Source organism: Pan paniscus, chromosome 3, assembly GCF_029289425.2.
Source record: "Pan paniscus chromosome 3, NHGRI_mPanPan1-v2.0_pri, whole genome shotgun sequence".
Lineage (NCBI taxonomy): Eukaryota > Metazoa > Chordata > Mammalia > Primates > Hominidae > Pan > Pan paniscus.
Genome location: NC_073252.2, coordinates 149,584,969 through 149,604,988, shown reverse-complemented (window position 1 = coordinate 149,604,988; position 20,020 = coordinate 149,584,969). Strand labels below are relative to the sequence as shown.

General features: G+C 44.7%; 1 protein-coding gene across 2 annotated transcripts in view; it reads left to right on the top strand.

Moving 5' to 3' along the window:
• The window catches only part of GATB (glutamyl-tRNA amidotransferase subunit B), a 90,254-nt gene that overhangs the window by 36,090 nt on the left and 34,144 nt on the right, over positions 1 to 20,020 (top strand). For both annotated transcript variants that reach the window (XM_003815888.5, XM_008968902.4), the window contains exons 3-7: positions 5,505 to 5,618; positions 7,950 to 8,148; positions 8,896 to 9,018; positions 16,926 to 17,039; positions 19,761 to 19,845. In XM_003815888.5, coding sequence (XP_003815936.3) covers positions 5,505 to 5,618; positions 7,950 to 8,148; positions 8,896 to 9,018; positions 16,926 to 17,039; positions 19,761 to 19,845 — 635 coding nt within the window. The remainder of the gene's footprint in view (positions 1 to 5,504; positions 5,619 to 7,949; positions 8,149 to 8,895; positions 9,019 to 16,925; positions 17,040 to 19,760; positions 19,846 to 20,020) is intronic.

Here is a 20,020-nt window from a genome sequence, read left to right as displayed (position 1 = left end):
GTGCCCTCTTTGACGTTTCAGCTCTTCTCTCATGTGTAATAAAGCCTCTGTGTTAAAAGAGTGGTTTCCTTTTCCTGATTCATACATTTTGTAGAACAATTTGCTTTTATGTCACAGCTTATAGTCTTTTGAATGTTGATAAAGGAAATGTTAAATTATTCATTATCTCATTTAATCAGCTTGGTATTATATTTAGGTGATGGGGCAAAGAAGAATAAGACAAAATGACCTGATTGCCCTCAGGGAACTCAGTCTGTTTGGGGAGACAGTGTGTTCCCCAAGTGCAGGGGAGCTAAATGGAAGAAAGACCTAGACTGTAGTAGTGGTGGGAAAGATGTCACAAAACAGGTGACATCCGAAAGTCTTGCCAGATACTAAGATCTTGCTCAAGCAGATGAGGAAGAAGGGCATTCCCAGCAGAAGCAGCAGTTTGTATGAAAGCATGTGTCACGTTTGGCTGCAGGAGCATGGTGGTCAGGGGGACTGGAGGAAGAGGAAGCTAGAGAGGTGGTCGGGGTAGACCACAAAGAGCATTGAAGCCTCTGCCAGGCAATTGGACTTTATCCTGTTAGGACTGGGAAGCAGTGAAGAGGATTTTAAGCAGAGGAATTACATGAACGGATTTATCCTTCAAAAAGGTCACCTTAGGAGAGGTGTGGAAGAGAGACTAGAGGGCTGAAAATGGAGGCAGAGAAACCTCCTGGCCAGGTGGTGAGTGGCAGAAGTCCTGGTGGGAGTGGGTGGTGTTTAAACAAAGACCTGAATTAAAACTGAAGGCAAGAGGAGGAGGGGAAAAATCAAGAAATGTTAAGAAAGTAGAATGTGTAGAACTTGGTGATTTGTTTGAAAGTGTTGGGAGTTGTTGTTAAATGATGGTCTCAGAGATCATGGAATATTTGTCTGGTTTAGCTAAATAAATGTTAAAACTAGAAGCCTGTTTCTCAAATTGGGGTCGCTGTGTCCCCTTAGAGGTCTCATGCAAACTCTGAGTTGTTTATGCTGCCTTATGAGCTGGATGTATCTTAGGTTTCAAACAAGTTATGATTGCAGCACTACTCAGGTCTTACAATAAGCCAGACAAGCAATTCTTTATTTGCTACTCCCGCCACCCACCACCCCAAGATCTTTTTCCTGGCCATTATGTGCCTTATCTCTCTCTACTAGTCATAAAATTTGTTGGCCACCCACTGTGTATTTATCTCATCTCCTACCTCTACCCATCACAGCTTTCTCATCTTCTGATTAAATAGAAGAATTAGCCTCTTATTTGATAAATCATTGTATGGGTGCCTGTGTCTAAGGGTTTCTGAAGTCTAGCAATAGAACATCCTCTGCTCGTTGAGAAAACATGTAGGGTCACCCATCACCAAGCACTCCACATGCCAGAGACTGCACTGAAAGAACACTCAATTCTTTCATGTAGTTAAAAGAACACAATGCTTGCCCTCTGAGAGTTCAACATCTGGAAACAAATCTAAAGAGGGAGAAACTGGCAAGAAGAAACACATTAGAAATAGCATCTGCCTTAAATGATGTACAGTAGGATTTGGGTTGAGGTGCTGCTCTGGAGTTATGGCCTGCTGTTAGTAGTCTTGATAGCTAAAACTAACATGCTTTTTTCTTGTAAGATTTCAGATTGAATATAGTGGTTGAGAGCCTGGATTCTGGGGTCTGACTTCCTGGCTCTGCCATTTCCATGTGTCACCCTGACCAAACTGTGTCATCTCTATGCTTCCCTTCATTGTGAGATGAGGATCATAATAGTATTTACCCTAGGAATGAGAGGATTCAATGGCATGTGTGTGTGATGTGCAGCACACCTCCTGACACAGTGTCAGTGCACAATAAATACTCGCTGCTGACCCTTCCTGAAGCCAAAAAGAAGCCTCTGAAGGCTCAGCTGAGAAAGGTGTGCTGCATGAGTACCAAAGATTGCTGCCTTCTTTCCAAACGAGAGCTGCTATGGCTAACCCTGAGATCCTTTGTAGTCATTTAATTACAGAGAAATTCTGGAACATACTTTCTTCAAGCCAAGTTAGTCTTTTTAGTTTTTAAATTACATCTTGATCGTATCACACACAATCAGTTGTCACTTCAGGGCACTTCCAGAAACAAGTTTGCAGGCCAGCATGTGGCAGGTAACACCTTAGAGGAGACTGGGGCATCACTGCCTCTCTGAAATCGTCCATTGATATCATCCCCTCCCTCCTCCTTTGAGCTCAACACACATTAATCAAATACCACAATTTTTCAGGTTCTGTATTAGGCTCCAGGGATACAAGGGTGAACAGACAATTCCTGTCCTCATGAAATGTGCAATTGTGTGGAAATACATGTGAACAAATTCAATCCACTGTGATGGAAGCCCCAATGGGAGTGTGTAGAAGGTCAGAAGAGGTACACAGAAAGGACAACAAGGAAGGCTTCACAGAGGTGGTGACATCTCACTAGGATTTTGAAGGGAATAAGAATGGGGAGAATCAGAAGATCAGCACGGTTTGCACAGAGGAACTACAGCAGAGGTGTTGTGGGGGGACATGGTGGTAGATGAAATTGAAGATGTAGGCAGGAGTTTGATCATGTAAGAGCTTGGCCTTTGTCGTGGGAACATCAGGGGCCATTGAGGGACTTCAGGTAACAGAATGCCACAGATCCACAATTTTAGCAGGATCACCCTAGTATGAAAGACAAACTTGAAAAGGGTTTGCAGATGCTGGCAGGTTCATGTCACCACTGCGGATTCATTGAGGGCAGAGACAGAGTCCTATTTATCTCTGTACCCCTAAAGTTTAGTGCTTTATAGACATTTAAGAATTTTTTTTTTCAGAGTGAAGACAGCCCAAGTTGAATTTTCCCATTCTGTATCCTATCCTCAGAACATGCTGACCTGGACTTCCATCTGTCACAAGCAGCTTGACTAAGATCCTAGGAAATTCCTTTTTTTCTTGGCATTCTTCTAACTGACACTCTCTGTTTACTGGGCCCTCTGTGCAGCTGTAACGTGTGATGATTGATGCTTATAATTCTGACCTTGAAGTACTTCATGGCTTCTAAATCATCAAAAAAAGATTAAAGCATATTCTCAGTATCACTGTAATGTTTGTGTGTTTTACTGCCTTCTTCTCTGGAAAGTGGTGGTTTATGAAGTGCCCGTGCGCTTGTGTGCACACGGACACAGTGAGAGTCTGTGATGGTCCTCAACTCTTCTCCCACAGGGAGGCTATGGTGCATGCTTGAAAATAAACAAACAAAATAACCTGGGTTCTCTTCATGCCTAGCAGGAGGAAGCAGCTTGGTCTCAGGGGCAAAGAAGCTTGAAATGAGAGCGAAAGCAGTGGTTAGGAAAGCAGAGGGAATGATGAGGCAGAACTGGTGCAGACCAGGAGTCAGGCAGTTTACGAGCCAGCCCTGGCTGGCTGCATTCTGACCCCAGGAAGAGCAAAGCCCAGGGTCGGGACTGCAGCTTCATGTTCTGTGTGCCTGGACCCGAATCATCAGGCTTGGATTTGGCGGGATTCTCCACCAGCTATATTTGTATCTCGGTAACAACCGCTCAGTAAAATGCCAGACATTAGGCAAGTGAAAACATCAATAATTAGAGCCTCCTGTTCCCCACACATCTTTTCTTGAAAACCTTTATTGCTGCAGAGCTGACATTATTAGGCACAGAATGAAGAACTCCAAATAGAAACTGTGAAATGGCTCCATCTTATAACCTGAGTCCTGAAAAATAAGGGTGTGATGTTGTCACTAGGCGGGAGATTTGTTTAGGTTTTCTTTTTTTCTTTTCTTTTTCTTTTTTTTTGAGATGGAGTCTCGCTCTGTCGCCCAGGCTGGAGTGCAGTGGCGAGATCTCGGCTCACTGCAACCTCCACCTCCCGGGTTCAAGTGATTCTCCTGCCTCAGCCTCCCAAGTAACTGGGACTACAGGTGCCCGCCACCACACCTAGCTAATTTTTTGTATTTTTAGTAGAGACGGGGTTTCACTGTGTTAGCCAGGATGGTCTCGATCTCCTGACCTCGTGATATACCCGCCTTGGCTTCCCAAAGTGCTGGGATTACAGGCATGAGCCACCACGCCTGGCCCTTGTTTAGGTTTTCTTTGGGGACCGTATATTGCAGTAAATAGAAATACCCCTTCCATTTTGTTGTAGAAATTTGTTTTTAAAATCTGTGTTTGGTCTACACTCGTCATCCCAGCCTAAAGAGCCAGTCCCTGAACCACAGAAGTTCTGTTTGCCGCCTCTCAGCCAGGGCATGTGTGGGCTTTACAGGCAGCTTTACCACTTGCCAGTTCTGTGAATTTGGGCAAATGTTTTAGACTCTTTGGGTCTTAGTTTTGTTTTTTTAATCTGAAATATTGGAATAATGCAGATTCCTTATTTTACAGCGTTGCTGTGAGGCTGAAATAAAATGGTGGATGTGGAAATGCTCAACTAGAAGGCCCTATCTATATCAATAATAGTATATTAAATATACTAAAGAACATCATAAATATCCTAACAAAAATAGAAATATATTTCATCTGCAAACATGACATCCTCCAAAATTGTCCCAAAGTAGAGTAGGGAAATGAACTATTTATTGAATCTCTACCTTAGGGGAGGTGTTCCAGCTATCACTTTATCTGTTCTGCAAAGTAGATCTTAAATCCCACTTTTAGACACAAGGAAACTGAGACTCCTAGTCACAGCAGAAGTGGGATTTGAACCTGACTCGAGAACTTAATGCTCCTTCTCCTAGGCTACATTATCTCGTTGTCTAGTTCCAGACCCCCAGTGTTCTTAAAAGCTTTGACATTCTTTGGTGCTGGGAAGTGTGCCAGCCATTTCTTGGTCATTCACTCCTGTAAGTGGGGCAGGGTGGCACCCAGAGGGAACTGGAGCACCAGGTGCCCCCAGAGAGACCAGCAGCACGGAGTCGTCCAGTGTGTGGGACAGGCCCTCCGTTGGCGTTCCACTTTTAGGGAGTTGGCCTGGCATGGACAGAAAGCCAGGCAACAGCTGTGCCACATTTCCTAGCCCTTGAGAAAATGGCTACGGCCCTGTCGTTTTCAGAAGTTCATTCTTTTTCTGTCAAAGTGAAGCCACCCTTCCTCAGGACTCCTCTCAGCAATCAGTGCCTCTTGTGTATTCTGACCGGCCCCTTATTCTGTTTGTAGAGGGAGTGAGATTAGATTTATTCTATGTAGTAACCACTCCACTAAGCTTTTCTGCGACTCTTCCTGTTAGCTTTGATGCCGGGCATTGGGGGAAAGGGTTCCCAATGTGGCAGTTCCTTAAGTGCCCGGTGGGACCCACTGCTGCATACATTTTCTTCTTTATATCCTTCCCTGATTCCCAGGCAAACAGAGTCGGCTTGTGAACTGGAGCTGCCCACCCAGAGAACCAGAGATAATGCCTGTTGAAGGGCCAAGTTGCATATTCAGCGAGGATGTCAGTGTGTGGGAGAAGCATTTGTTCAGCCTGCGGTTCTGAGAGGAACTGTGTGTTGTGTTCCCATAGGTTCTCAACAGGAGGTGTGTAGAAGCGGCGGTGATGACAGGCCTGGCTCTGAACTGCCACATAAACAAGAAGTCCTTGTTTGACAGGAAGCACTACTTCTATGCAGACCTCCCTGTAAGTACACTTTGTGATCCACCCCACTGCAAGTTCTCAGAGCTGGGCCAGCCCTGCTGTGGGGGGTCGGAGCGAGGGAAAGGGGCTGTGCCTCTCATGTTTTCAGCCAGCACTGTGTCCATCCCAGCAGGAAGTTCGGCCCAGCCCTGATGCAGGCAGGTGCCCCTGATGGTTACTAGATTGGATGCAATTGCCCTGATTGCTGACTTCTTGCTTACCTCATGCTTCTGGTGGCTCGCTCAATTGCACAGGGAGTAGAAGCCACTGTTCGCAGGCTCAGCCTGGCCGTGATATTTGGTGCTAATTGCCTGTTAGTACAAAAGCTAAGGCTCTGGCTGATGCAACAGTAAATGCATACTGTAGTTCTGTCAGCAGAGCGAGAGCGTCTCGCTTTTAAGTTGAAGTTCCCAATAATAGGGCTGTCTCCTTTGGAGACATTTCTGTCATCTCACAAGGAGCAAGTAAGTGGACAATAGTAAGCGGAAACATGAACCAGAAATCTGGACCAAGAACAGTAATTGGCTGAGCAGTAAACTCCATATTGACCCGCTTTTTTCTGAAAATTAAAAAGTTTTTTTCTTTAAGCCACACCATGTGAGTGAGAGCCAATTTTTCATACTATTGAACGGGAACAAAACTGAAATGTTGAATGGGTTTCCCAAAATAATGTTTCGTTTGGTCTGATTCAGAAAAACAAAAGTGGTGATGTTGCTTCACCTCTTTCTCCTTGAACTGAAGATTGGGGCGAGCTGTTTTTTAGTGGGTGAGGGCACGAGTAGAATTAAATAAAAAATACAAGTAAGACCTGCGTTCTCCAGTGGCTGCTGCTTTTCCCCTCTGGCCTCCAGCCTCTCAGCAAGTCTACTGTTTGGTAGGGCGGAAAGAATTAAACCGCCTTTCTTTATCTTTTAAGAATGACAGACAGTTTGGTTGAGGTGGGAGATTTAGTAATAATATGACTAAAATGAGATGTTTTGGTCATCTGTGGCTTTCTGGTCTTTCTGGCCCAGATAGTTCAAATAATCCAGAGTTTCATGGGACATACTCATATAATAAAGCATTTGTTGTTTTTTCTGAAATTCAGGTTTAACTGGGTGTCCTATATTTTATCCAACAACCCTACCCAGAGCTTAGTTTTACAAATTGAGACTTCCCGTCTCAGCATAGAAAACGGGTTAGCCTTTTGCAGGATTCTCAAAGTGTGGTCCCCAGGGCACTGACATCATCATCTCCTGGGAACTGGTAAGAAATATAAATCTTCAGGCCCCACCCTCGACCTACTGAATCGGAAACCTTTGAGGTCGGGCCAAGCTGTCTGTCTTTTGACAAGCACAGTAGTATTTCTGATGCAGTTAAAGTTCTTAAACTGCTGGCCTGCCAAGTGGTGAAAGACACGGATTTTGGAGCCTGACCATCTGAATTCAGACATTGACATTGATGCTCACTAGCTCTGTATGTGGCTGTGGGCAAGGTCTTAATCCCTCCACGCCTTGTTCCTCCTTCCTAGGGTTGTTGTGGAATTAACTGAGGGAACACAGTGAGAGCAGCGCCTGGGACCTAGGAAGTGCCACAGATGCCTTTGCTTTTATTCTCTGTTCTTCTCCAATTCTCCTCATTGACCTGCTATCTCTTTAGTGCGTATTGGTGCCTCTGTGCATTTGGAAGTAATTCTTCCTTTCCACTTAGAAGCAGGTGAGGGATCCTTGCAGGATCCATCAGTGCTTTAGTACCATGTGCCTTCCGTTAATGGAGGGGGAGTGTCACAGCATTTTCTGACTGGAGGAGCTAGGGAAGTTGGGTCAGGGAGGGCAGCTGCCATGATTGATTCCTTTAAAAAGCAGAAACAAAACAAGCTTAAACACACACTAGCAACTGCTGTTGGCCGTGTGGAGAGTACATGGCAAAATGCTTAGCCAGCATTCCGAATAAGGAGGGTCTGCCAGGAGCCTGGTAATGAGATGCAGAGTTTAGGCTAATGAGCTGGATGGAAACAATAAATTCTTTTCTTAGGGGTCCCTGACAATGACATTATTGTTATTCCCCAATACAGCACTTTAGTGAGGGCAATGGGATGAATTCGTGTTGTTTATTGCATCGTTATCAGGGGTGGAGGATTTGGGGAGGGTGAAGGGGTGATGGCAGGGGCAGAAGAGACCAGGCTCAATGATGGCTGCAATGCAGCAACTAATTTTTTTCTCCTTTTCCTTTTTTTCTTGTTGTTTTTGCTTTAAGTAGGCCTGTCGTTGTGTGACATTGTAAAAGGGATAGTAAACTGGATCCCAGCTTTTATGTGTGGACCAGTGACTATGTTTACCCTATGTTTGTGTGCAGGCAGGCTACCAAATTACCCAGCAGAGGCTCCCAATTGCTGTGAATGGGAGCTTGATATATGGCGTCTGTGCAGGGAAGAAGCAGAGTCAGGTGATCCCCAAGACGGTGAGGATCAAGCAGATCCAGTTGGAGCAAGACAGTGGCAAAAGCCTCCACGACAACCTGAGGTCTCAGACGCTCATTGATTTGAACAGGGCAGGTAGGCTTGGAGTGTTTTCATTATTTCTCCTTCCTACTTCAGTTCTTGGATTGCAGGGCCCTCTTTTCACCGCTAGAGTTTTCTTAAACAAATTGAGAAAGCAGTCACAGGAGCCTGACAGATGGAGACTAAAATATCAGCATTGGGATTGGCATAGCTGACTAGCGAACATGGCTTGAACTGTAATTATTAGGCTTGCTAATAACTCACCCTGAAGTTAGACAAACCTATCCACCTAGTCACAGACCCAGCAGCTGGATATTTTAAGCAGTCATTAAAAGAAATGAAACATTTAAAAATCAAAACGTGGAGCCTAGGTGCCTACACGTGTAATGCTAGTGACTCAGGAGGCTGTGGGAGGATCACTGTACGCAGAGTTTGAGATCAGGCTGGGCAACATAGCGAGACCTACTCGCCAAAAGATTAACAGCTAGGTGTGGTGCCATACACCTGTATCCCCAGCTATTCAGGAGGCTGAGGTGGGAGGATCACTTGAGCCCAAAAGTTCAGGGCTGCAGTGAGCTATGATCATGCCACTGCATTCCAGCCTGGGCAGCAGAGCAAGATGACGCCTCTTTAAAAAAAAAAAAAAAAAAAAAAAGGTGGGAGGGAAGAGAAATGATTGAGAGGCTAGAACCACTCTGAGAGTCCTTCAGTAAGGCAGGGTTTTCCTGAAACTTAGGCCTAATTTTTCTGTTGGTGAAATTGGAGAGCTGCAGTGAGGCTGACTCTGCCCCTCTTTGGTAGGAGTGGGCCTTCTGGAGGTGGTCCTGGAGCCCGACATGTCCTGTGGAGAAGAGGCGGCAACAGCTGTCAGGGAGCTGCAGCTGATCCTTCAAGCCCTGGGGACCAGCCAGGCGAACATGGCAGGTAGAAGCCACAGAAGCAGTATTCTTCTTTCCCTCTCCCTTCCTGCCTTCTAGAACCTCTCTGACTTTAGTTTTATTTTCTGTCTATTATATTGAGGTTGTTTGCAGCCATTTTTTCCCCAGCCTTTTGCAACCCTGTTTTTTGTTTGTTTGTTTGTTTGTTTGTTTGTTTTTTTAGAATTTTCCTTGGATTCTTTGATGAGCCCCCAACCAAATATAAATATACGACCAACAACATTGCAGAGACACCAAACCCTTAATGAAATGATGGCTTTGAACAGTTCAGTCTTTCTCAGGAAGAAGACACTGTTTATCAAGAACAGTTCTTAGTTAGTGAGTACCGTATAGATAGCACTTCATAATTAGTTGCCTCTTTTCCTTTGGGTCTGTTTCTTTCCTTTTGTAGATTTTTCATCCATATACAGCGGAAGCCAAATTATATTGACTATAAGCCAAGGTTATGAAAACTTTACCCTGAGATAAAATCTTAATTAAGTTCAGTGGAAATACAGTGGGAAACTAAAACAAATAAAAGAAACACCTGCACCCTTGGGACCAGACCACACATTATAAGCATTTGTAAATTACATATAAAGATCATAGGTTTTGGTCACACTCAATTTCCTCATGGCTCTAGGTGTCCTTTGCCCTGGTCTGGTACTGCTTTGCTCTCCCATAAGTCCGTAAAGGGTAGCCTCTGCTATCATTTTCTCCTGTTCTCTGTTCCTAGGGACTTTTTGAAAACTTCTTCCACCCTCAGAGCACACCCTGATGGAGAGGAGACAAAATATAGGTTCTGAATCTACAATTGTACTTTTCCATAGCACTGTACAATGGTCACAGCAGGTGCCCAGGAAATCCCGTTGATGATGATGTTCATCTCCATGCTGGTTGATAATACTGTTTACCAAGCTTAGCATGTCACATAATGTATTTGCATGTTACAGGGGGACTTCTGGATTTGTAATGCCACATTTGTCACATAGGATGTGTAATAAGCAACAAATTATAACATCAGAGCCCTGGTACATGTTGAATCTGAGGACAGAACTTGCTTATTTGCTATTTTATTTAAAGACTGGAAAAACACAGCCACATGAGTTTGAGTGGCATAAAGGTTAGCTGCCTACAAGTTTCTTTACAGAGACAACACTCTCTTTTAGAGTAAGAGAATTCTCAATTTTAGATTTATCACTCATGCCAGTTTTTTTTTAATCCACAGAACATAAATGAAATGTGGGCAAGTTGGATGGTTATCCATTTATGCTCCAAGTGTTGATTGCTTTAAGAAAGTTTTTATTATCCCATTCTTCTTCAAAATAACTGTGATTCCTACCAACCCTATGGGATCATAAATAGGCCACCTGTTAACTCAGAAATAGTCCCATCTGGGTCCTTGCCAAGAGATAAACGATAGTGGCAAGAACTCATCAGTCAGTGACAGCTGAGAGTGTTCATTAAATCTCACTTGTTGTGACACTTTTTGTTTCTTTTAAATACAAATCCAACAGCTTTTAACACAGCAGCCGAGTAGCTTTGGTTGTTCTAAAGTTCCGTGGGAGCTGAGGTCTGCCTGGAGTCTGCAGGGAGCCAGCTCCTTTGGTGCTGTGAGCATTTTATCAGCCCCCTCTCCTTTGCTCATCCTTCTGTCCCTCCTCCCACCCCTTTAGGACCACTGTGTTGGCCCTGGAGCCTGCAGCTTAGGAGCTGAGGGCCACCCTGAAGAGGTGACACTGAAGACTAGTGGACACCCAGGGTGCTGTGGAATGAAGCCTAATTGCTTCTGGGCTGTGGTTCTGTGAGTTCCTGATAGTTTTGCTGATGAGCATAGACCAGCTCAGCCCAGGTTCCAAGTCATTTCATTCTCAGTGGACAGCCTTTTGCCCCTGTTGTGGAGATGCCCAAAGTATTAATAGTTTGGTAAGTTGAATGTGTACAGAAGTAGACATGCTAAGTGTTTCAACGATAATAATATCTATCAGTTGGAACATTTAATATATGCTCCTCAGTTCACTAGGCATTTTAAAATTAATTTGACATCTCATTTACATTTTATGACATTGCTGAGAAGTAGGTGGTAGTGTTTGCCTGTTGCAGGTGAGGAAACTGAGGCTTAGAGAGGTGGGAGTTATTTGCCTAAGGCTCACAAGAAGTGACAGAGCTGGGACTTGAGCCCAGGTGTGTCTGGGTCCAAGAGCCCTTTCTGTAAGCACAGCTTCGTACCACTTCCCTAGTGGCAGCCATGGCAGTGTCATGACCATCACAGATGCTGACTTAAGAGAGGCAGTATAGCAAGGTGGGGTGCCAAGGGCTGCCAGGTCCTGGATCTGGCTTGGAATCCTGTCCTGCAACTTCTAGCTGTAGGTTCCCAGGCTTTGATTTATCTGAGCCTCACTTTCCACACTTAAAAAACATGTTCCCAAATAATTTTGTATAGAAGGGGAAAAGAAGAAACCAAAGAGGAAAGGAAATCATCAAGGCCATCTGATAGAGCTGATGGAGTTGCAGCAGCTGGCTGAGAGGAATGACTTTGTGGGAGAAAACATAGAATTCCAGTTTGGGCAGGTTAAGTTTGAAAGGCCTTAGGAATAGCTCAGTGGCTTTGTCACCAAAACCAAGAGTCCCCAACCATTTTAGCTCCGGGGACCGGTTTCGTGGAAGACAATTTTTTCTGTGGACTTGGGGGGCCGAAGGCGGGGTGGTTTCAGGATGATTCAAGTGCATTACATTGATCGTCTGCTTTATTTCTATTATTACATTGTAATATATAATGAAATAATTATACAACTCACTGTAATGTAGAATCACTGGGAGCCCTCAGCTGGTTTTCCTGCAACTAGATGGTCCCATCTGGGGGTGATGGGAGACAGTGACAGATTATTAGATGGTAGATTCTTATAAGGAGCACAAAGCCTAGATTCCTCTCATGCACAGTTCACAATAGGGTTCGTGCTCCTATGAGAATCTAATGCCATGGCTGATCTGACAGGAGGCGGAGCTCAGATGGTAATGCGAGGGATAAGGAGCAGCTGTAAATACAGATGAAGCTTGTCCCTCTTGCCCACCACTCACCTCCTGCTGTGCCACCTGGTTCCTAACAGGCCACAGACCAGTACCTGTCCATGGCCCCCGGGTTGGGGACTTCTGACTAAAGCTATATTACAATGAATGTACTAATGTCAAGAAATGTACTAATGAATGTACTAATGTCTAGAAAACTTAGGACAGGGCCTCGAAAACAGCCTGTGCTGGATACATGTTCGGTGCTCTTATTAACAGTAATAAGTAGTAATACTTTTATGGAATTACCACTCATCTAGATGAGTGAGCTTTGTAAAATACGTTCAGTAAAATTTGGTCACTTTTTTTTTGGTCAAACCTTGTTATTTTCAGTGATCAGAACGAGATAGCTTAACAAACCTTACCCACTGCATCTTTGGGCCCCTGCTGTTGGCAGAAACAGTTTTCTGTCTTGATGTTATATTTCTGTTGTGTGAATGTGTTTTAGAGAAAAATATGAAACTGCACTTTATCACTGTGCTCAGTGGTATAGTTTTTTTTAGTTTTGCTGTTATAAATCTCTACTTCTAGAAGATAGAAATTGAGCCTGATGCCATTCTCATGATGTGTGAATGAAGGCTGTCCCTCAGTGGTGCAGAATGCATTGAAGTAAACCTAACTAGTAAAGCTTTTGTGCACTTGAGGCAATTTAACTTAATTTGTTTAAAAGGTATTTTGTCTTCACTAGATAGCATGTCTTTTGTTAATGTTTGATACTGCATTTGAATCCAGGCTGGCGAACTCTCTTTCAACACTGCAGGATACTAAATGATTCCTCTCAGGTATTTATGGAGTGTAGTCTTCTCTGGGAGAGACCGAAACTCGTGCTTTTATTCCTCTTCCAAATTAGAATTCTAAATTGTGAAAGATGCTTTCATTTTTAAAAGCAGGCGAGGTCCAATTCATGGTTCCCTGAGTTCAAAAAAAGTTGTCTCCCAACTATTGCAATTTGGTTCGATGGAGCTCAGCACACTTTGGAAGTTTTCCTTTGAGCTTAATGGGCCTTTCAGAGGATTCCAACTGCAGATTAGTCCTATTCAGACGGAACTGTAGAACTTACCGGGAACCTAGTGTGAGACAGAAACCAGTCTGCTTACTCATTGCTCAGGAAAATGCCAGCGTTCTGGCATTCGTCGCTCAATAAGATTTCATTTATTGAACAGTCACCAAGTGCCAGACCCAACTCTAGGTCCCACAAAAGGCGTTGTTCCTGCCACATGGATCTTATGTTCAGGAGGGTGACAAAGACATTAACAAATAAAACAATTACAGCAACAAATACCTCAAGGAAATAAATGGGGTGCCATGCTACAGAGTAACATTGGAAAGTGACAATGTTGTTTTTTAAAGGCCCTCAGAGGAGGTGACATGTATTTAAAACCTGAAGAATGATTCAAGGCCCAGGCAGCATAGAGCCAGGAGACGAGCATTCCAGAAAACAGCTAAGGCCAAGGCCCTGAGGTGAGAAAGAGCTAGGAATGGGCCATGAGGTAAGCGAGGTAGCACAAGGCCACTGTGCCAGAAGCAGAAGGAGCAGTGGCATCAGGTGACACTGTAAAGGCAGGCAAGGGGTAGATCAGAGAGAATGGCAAGAAGTTTAGCTCTCAACCCAGGTGCAGTGGTAATCACTGAAAGGCTTTTAAGCAAGGGAAAGACATAGTCTGATGAATGTTTTAGAAAACCGCTCTGGCTGCTCTGTGGGAAGTGGATTTCCGATGGGTAAGAGTAGAAGCCAGGAGACCAGTTAAGAAGCTTTTGCAGTAGTTCAGATGGAAGATGATGCTGTTTTGGACAGCACTGGTGGCAGTGAAGATGAAGATGGAGAGACAAGAGAGACATACAAGATGGTTTTTAGAAATAGGCTGGTGTGGAAGGTAAGAGACAGGGAGGAAGCACAAATGCCTTTAGGGAAGCTGGAGGAGCTAGATGGTGGTGCTGTTTACCGAAATTGGAAGATGAGATCGAGAATGTCTTTGTGCAGGGGCAAATCAGGATTTCCTTTTGGAAATTGAGATGCCTGTGAAACCTCCAAGTGGAGGTGTCAAATAGATACCAGAGCTGTAAGTGTGGAGCTCAGAGAGGTCTGGGCTGGAGAGAGAAATGTAGGCATCCTCAGCATGAGGTGGTATTTAAAACTGTATCCGTCCACCCAGAGAGTCTAGATAAGGAAGGGGGTCCTGGGTTTGGATGGGAAGGAAGCCATCAGCAAATGAAATGGAAACAAAGCATCCAGAGGACGAAAACTGGGAGCAAAAGGCAGCAGAAGCTGAGCTAGGAAGATAATTCACGAAGGAAGGATTGGTTGGCTTGTCAAATGTTGCTGAGGTGTCCAGTAGGTGAAGACAAGCATGTCCTGTGTCCACTGGATATGGCAGCCAGGAGACTGTTGGTGACTCTGACAAGGGCATTTTTAGAGAGATGGGGAGAGAAGCCAGGCTGACGTGGGTTAAGGAATAAATGGGAAGTGAAATAGCGGAGACAGTGTATGCAACAAACAAACAAAACTTGTTTAAGAGGCTTTGCTGAAAAGGAAACCAGAGAAACGATAGATGAGTGACTGATAGAGTGAGAACTGGGTTCAAGGGAATAGGTTTTGGGGTTCTTGTTTGTTCATTTAATAAGAAATACTATTGCATATGTATACGTCAGATGGAATGCTGAGAAAGAGTAATGACTGGTATGGGAGAGAAGGGATAACTGAGAGTGATGCCCTTGAGAAGGCAAGTGGGAGTTAAAATCTGGCTCAGTCCTCAGGGGCCTTTCATTCTGGTCTTAAAGATGGAGGCCAGTGCACAGTAGACTATGGTCATGTACTGAATTCTGTAGTATAGATTATAAGTATTCTGATAGTTTAGGGGACCCACCAATGCAGGCCAGCTTGCTGAGGAGGGCTTCTAGGAGGAGGCGGTAACACTCAAGTGAGGCCTTGAGGGATGAGGAGAGGGACAGTAGCTCTGATAAAGAGAGCGTGCTGGTGGAGCAGACAGGGTTGTGTATACAGAAGGCTGCCCTGATTGGAGGGGAGCTTTCTCCCGGAATGAGCAGTGGGAACATACAGGTTGTGTCGACTGAATCCAGATGAGAGCTGTGGAACACCAAGCAGAGGAGCCCAGATAATCCGGTAGGAGCTGTCTGTGCTGTTGAGTAAACAGCAGGAATGATGAACCCAGACTATAGCAGGATGAAAGTTACAGCCACATTGCCAGTCCCTGGACAAGGAGGGAACTGTGTTGAGTCAGGATGTGCTCTTATCACCTAAGCCTAAAGTTCGGAGACCTTGGGCGAGGCACCTTGGGCAAGGGTGGTAGCCATGGAAATGGAAAGGCCGTGACAGACATTAGTGATATTTGACAGCTTCCAAACTGGTAGGGGCTAGTTGCCAGTTTGGATATAAGGGGCAAAGAAAACAGAGAAGTAGAAGATGACCTCAGGGTTCCTAGACCGAGAGTCTCACGATGTCAGGAATAGTTGGGACTTCCTGAGATGCAGATACACACAACTTGTCAAAAAAGGGATTAAAAATCAGGGGTTACAGAATTCTTGTAAAAGTGTTGAGAAGTCAGTGCTGGAGAGAGTAATGTCTGAGCTAAGAGACATCTTTTCCCTGTCAGCACGGGTGGCAATTGGGCGAGCCCTTCCCTTTCTCTGAGGGTGAGTGGTGAGGTGTCAGCCATGGGCCACCGGCGACCTCCAGCTTGGTATAGGCCCCACAGCCCAGCACTGGGAGAATGACAGAGAACCAGTTCCAAGGGTCTCCTTTTCTTGACATGGAATTCATTTTGACTACTTTATTATTTTAATATGCTTTTGCTTTGGAATCTTGGGAAATGAATTTATTCGGCCCATCAAGACACTCAGGTTTGGCAGATTACTTTTAATTTAAAAACGTAACTAGGAAAATAAAATCCAGCATTTTGTCTTCTCACTCTGTTCTCTTTTAAATGTTGTAAATGAAACGAGGAACAGAGAATCTGAGAGCTTTACTTTGTAGGGTGCCAAATGTGATTCTTTCTTACGTACATCTATTTGTCTTGGGATTTCTCTCTCTCTCTTCCTCAAGAGCCTTTTAGTCCTCCCCACACATTGCCTGCTTCTTTAGGGCTTGTTGCTCCTAATCTGAGGGGCCTCCAGGGTCAAAGAAGGTCCTCCCAGCATGGGGTCAGCACCTCTCTGAGTCCCACCACAGACTCCTGACTTCGTAACAGTGCTGTCTGTCTGCTGTAGCAAATCGTTACAGCAGTCAGGAAGGATTCGGAGTCATGTTTGTGGAAGGAAGAGATTATTACAGTACCTGGAGGAAGGAGGAGGGGGGAAAGCCCAGATTTCAGTTCTTGCCCTTGAGCTGCAAATTCTCAAGGACTCTCCTCTAAATCTCCTGGAATCACTGTTAGAAATCCACATTCCAATGGAGAGCAGTGTAGGGTTATCAGATATATGAGGCCTTTCCTCCAACTCAGCTCTGACACTTTGAAAAAAAACTTCAGTATAAAACTGCAGAGTCAATCTCCATTTTAATAGTTTTGTTTTTCTTGTTTAGCACAAAAAAATTAGATCTCTCCAGCTGGCAAATCTAAAACTTCTCCTCCATATGTGCATAAGCACACACATCTGTATATGTTCACATGTACAGGCACACACTGTAGATGCCTCAGGACTGTAACCCCTCTCGAGTGGCCAGAAGTACCAGCCACGACCTACTTCAGAACCAACCGTGCCTTCTCTGAAGTTAGGCTGCTATAACTAAACAGCAGGTAGAGTTAGATGCTGCTTCCTTTGACACTCCCTGCCTTTAAAAGACTATGTCACCTCAAAGAATTTCTAAGGAGTTGTTTTCTTCTCTCCTTCCAGAGGGCCAGTTGAGAGTGGATGCCAATATATCCGTGCATCACCCTGGGGAGCCTTTGGGCGTTCGAACGGAAGTGAAGAATCTCAACAGCATCAGGTTCCTGGCCAAAGCCATAGGTGAATGCCAGCTGCCGCTCCTAGTGTCCTTCTTCCTATTGTTTCTCTCTTGCTGGGTAACAAACAACCCAGAAACTTAGTGGCTTACACAAGAACTACTTTAGTTTTCACTGGTCCGTTCTGTTGGTCCTGTGTCGGCTCACTCATGTGGCTGTGGGAAACCGGCAGGCCAGCTGAAGCAGAGGGTCCATGGTAGTCACTCTCATACCTTGGGGCCTTGATGCTGATGTCTGCTGGGCTTCTCCATCCATGTGATCTTTCTTCATGCACTTGCCTAGCCTTGGCTTTCTTATGAGGCAGTGGGAGCATTTCGGGAGGACGAAGGCAGAAGTGAGTCCTAAGCTGTAGACCTCACACAGTGTCACTTCCAATGTGTTCTATTCAAAGTAGATTGAGGCCAGGCACAGTGCCTCATGCCTATAATCCCAGCACTTTGGGAAGCCAAGGTGGGTGGATTGCTTGAGGCCACGAGTTCAAGACCACCTGGGCAACATAGCAAGACCCCATCTCTATAAAAAATTAAAAATTTAGCCAGTCATGGTGGTGAGCACCTGTAGTCCCAGCTACTCAAGAGGCTGAGGTGGGAGGATCACTTGAGTCCAGGAGTTTGAGGTTGTAGTGAGCTGTGATCACGCCACTGCACTCTAGCCTGGGCGACAGAGAAAGACTCTGTCTCTAAGAAAAAAAAAAGAAAATTACATTGAATTCAAAGCAGACTTGAGGGGAAATTAGACTCCACCTCTTTATCAGAGGATCCACAAAAGATAGTGGCTGTGTTTTACCATTTACCACCTTCTTTCTGACCAGCTTGAGATTTACTAGGTCATGGTTGTTCATTTTAGATTGACCATGGCTTGACCTAAATGGTCATTATGTTTTCCTGCTTTTTATATTCTTTTTAACTGCTAGATTATGTGCCCATGCAGTGAAGTAGTAGTCTTTCTGGAGCACACACTGTGGGTATTTCTTTGATGATAAATGTATAATAACTAAAATAGTTTAGCAAGATAAATATCTGAGCAGTCCCGTAGATATAGGTAACTGTGAATTCAAGGGGAGGACCTCAGAGGACTAAAAAGATTTTTTAAAACCGAAGCTATCTAGAGAGGAAGAGGGAGGGATGGAGTTTGAAGTGCACCCCTTCAAGAGTGCACAGAGACCAAGACAACTGAATCTGTTGCCAAAGTTTTGCTGTAGCCAAAATGTTTAATATAGCCCTGGTCTTGTCAAGAAAAGTATTAGAAACAGTACAGAAAAGACGATTCTAGTCTTGTATTAGACCTTATTGTCCTGAACGTGAAGTGAATCAACCAGCCTCAATGAAGACAGTCTTCAGGAAAAAGGCATTAAAGTGGTCAAACGGATAGCTTATGGGAGCAGAGAGGGAAGGGATAGGCTCCCATATGAAGGCAGACTAAAGATGGTGAACTGTTCTGCATCCGGAAAGGGACATAGCCCATGTTCCCAAAGCCATGAAAGATTTGAGTCAGGGAAAACCCTTATAAGCCAAGTTGGTGAGGAGGAAGCCTGGAACAAATGGAGGAAGTTCCACCTCCCCCTGTAGGTAGTAGTGGGCTGGGACCCGTTATTTTAAGAGGTGGTGATGGTAACCTTAAAAAAGCAGCCCAATTTTAGGTAGAGTCATCCATGAATTCTGAAGGAGACCCCTAACCTTCTCCTGTCCTATGAAGAACTCTTTGGAGGACCAGTCTGAGGGAGAAATCTCCCTGTGGTCTGACTCAGAGTGGAAGAGCCAAAGCTTTACTATGGGTTCAATTCTCCAAGCCTGTTATTTTTCACCACCTTTTTCTCCCTATGTCAGGCCATTTAGCCATCATCTCGTGTCAACCAAAGAGATCACTGGAGCTGGGGAGAGATGGGGAGCAAAAACTGACACGTTTTGCTGTTGCTGCCTCTTAGCAACTCAGATAAAAGGGTTTAGGTTTGGGCAAGGAAAGGTAGTACATGGTGGGGAGAGTTAAGGTGGAGGCTCAAGATATTTTCATAAAGAAGTTTAGCAGGCTGGGCTTAGTGGCTCATGCCTGTAATCCCAGCACTTTGGGAGGCCAAGGCAGGAGGATTGTTTGAGACCAAGAGATTGAGACTAGGCTGGAAAACATAGTGAGACCCCCATCTCTCAAAAAAAGAAAAAAAAAGCAGCAACATCTTAGCAATTGTGGTTGTGTTTTGATTCCCACAGCCTCCCTCATTTGATGCTGAGGCATGGATCCTTGGATCTTAATCATTTGGGGCCGTGGGTCCCTCTGAAAAGATAATGTAAATGCTGGACCCCCTCTCCAAAACCTGCACATATGCACACAACCCACACTTTGTGTATAATTTTGGGGATACCAGAGCCTTTGAAGCCCATCCCAGACTCCCAGGGTAAGGGCCCTGGGTAGGCAGCAATCTCAGACCGAGATATTGGGCCCAGCCCCACTTCTGCCAAGTCATGTCATCTGCATGGGGTTGCTTAATCTCTCTGAACCTGAATTGTCTCAACACGGAGTGAGCCTGCCTTCCTAAGGCCCTTTCCAACACCAATATTCTACGATGGCAGTGAGAAGGAAATATAGTGTGTAAGGGAAGGATTATTATAAACAATCTTCTTGATTTTTTTTTTTTTTAACTTAGAGATTGAGAAAGGTTGTTTCTAATTATTGCTTGACTGGATGAAAGGTATAATCAAAATATGATGCTAAATTAGTGTGTTTTTCCTAGACTATGAAATTCAGAGGCAAATCAATGAACTTGAGAATGGAGGTGAAATTCTGAACGAAACACGCTCATTTCATCACAAGCTGGGGTGAGTTTGCATTGCTGAGCGTCCTGACCACAGCCGGGGGTGGTGCGAGAGGGCTGGGCTCAGCCACTGACCAGCCATGTGACCTTGAAGGAGGCACGTAGCGTCTCCACTTTTAGGTTTCCTCATTAGTACAATTAGAAAAGTACTGTACCCTTCATGCCTGTAATCCCAGCAC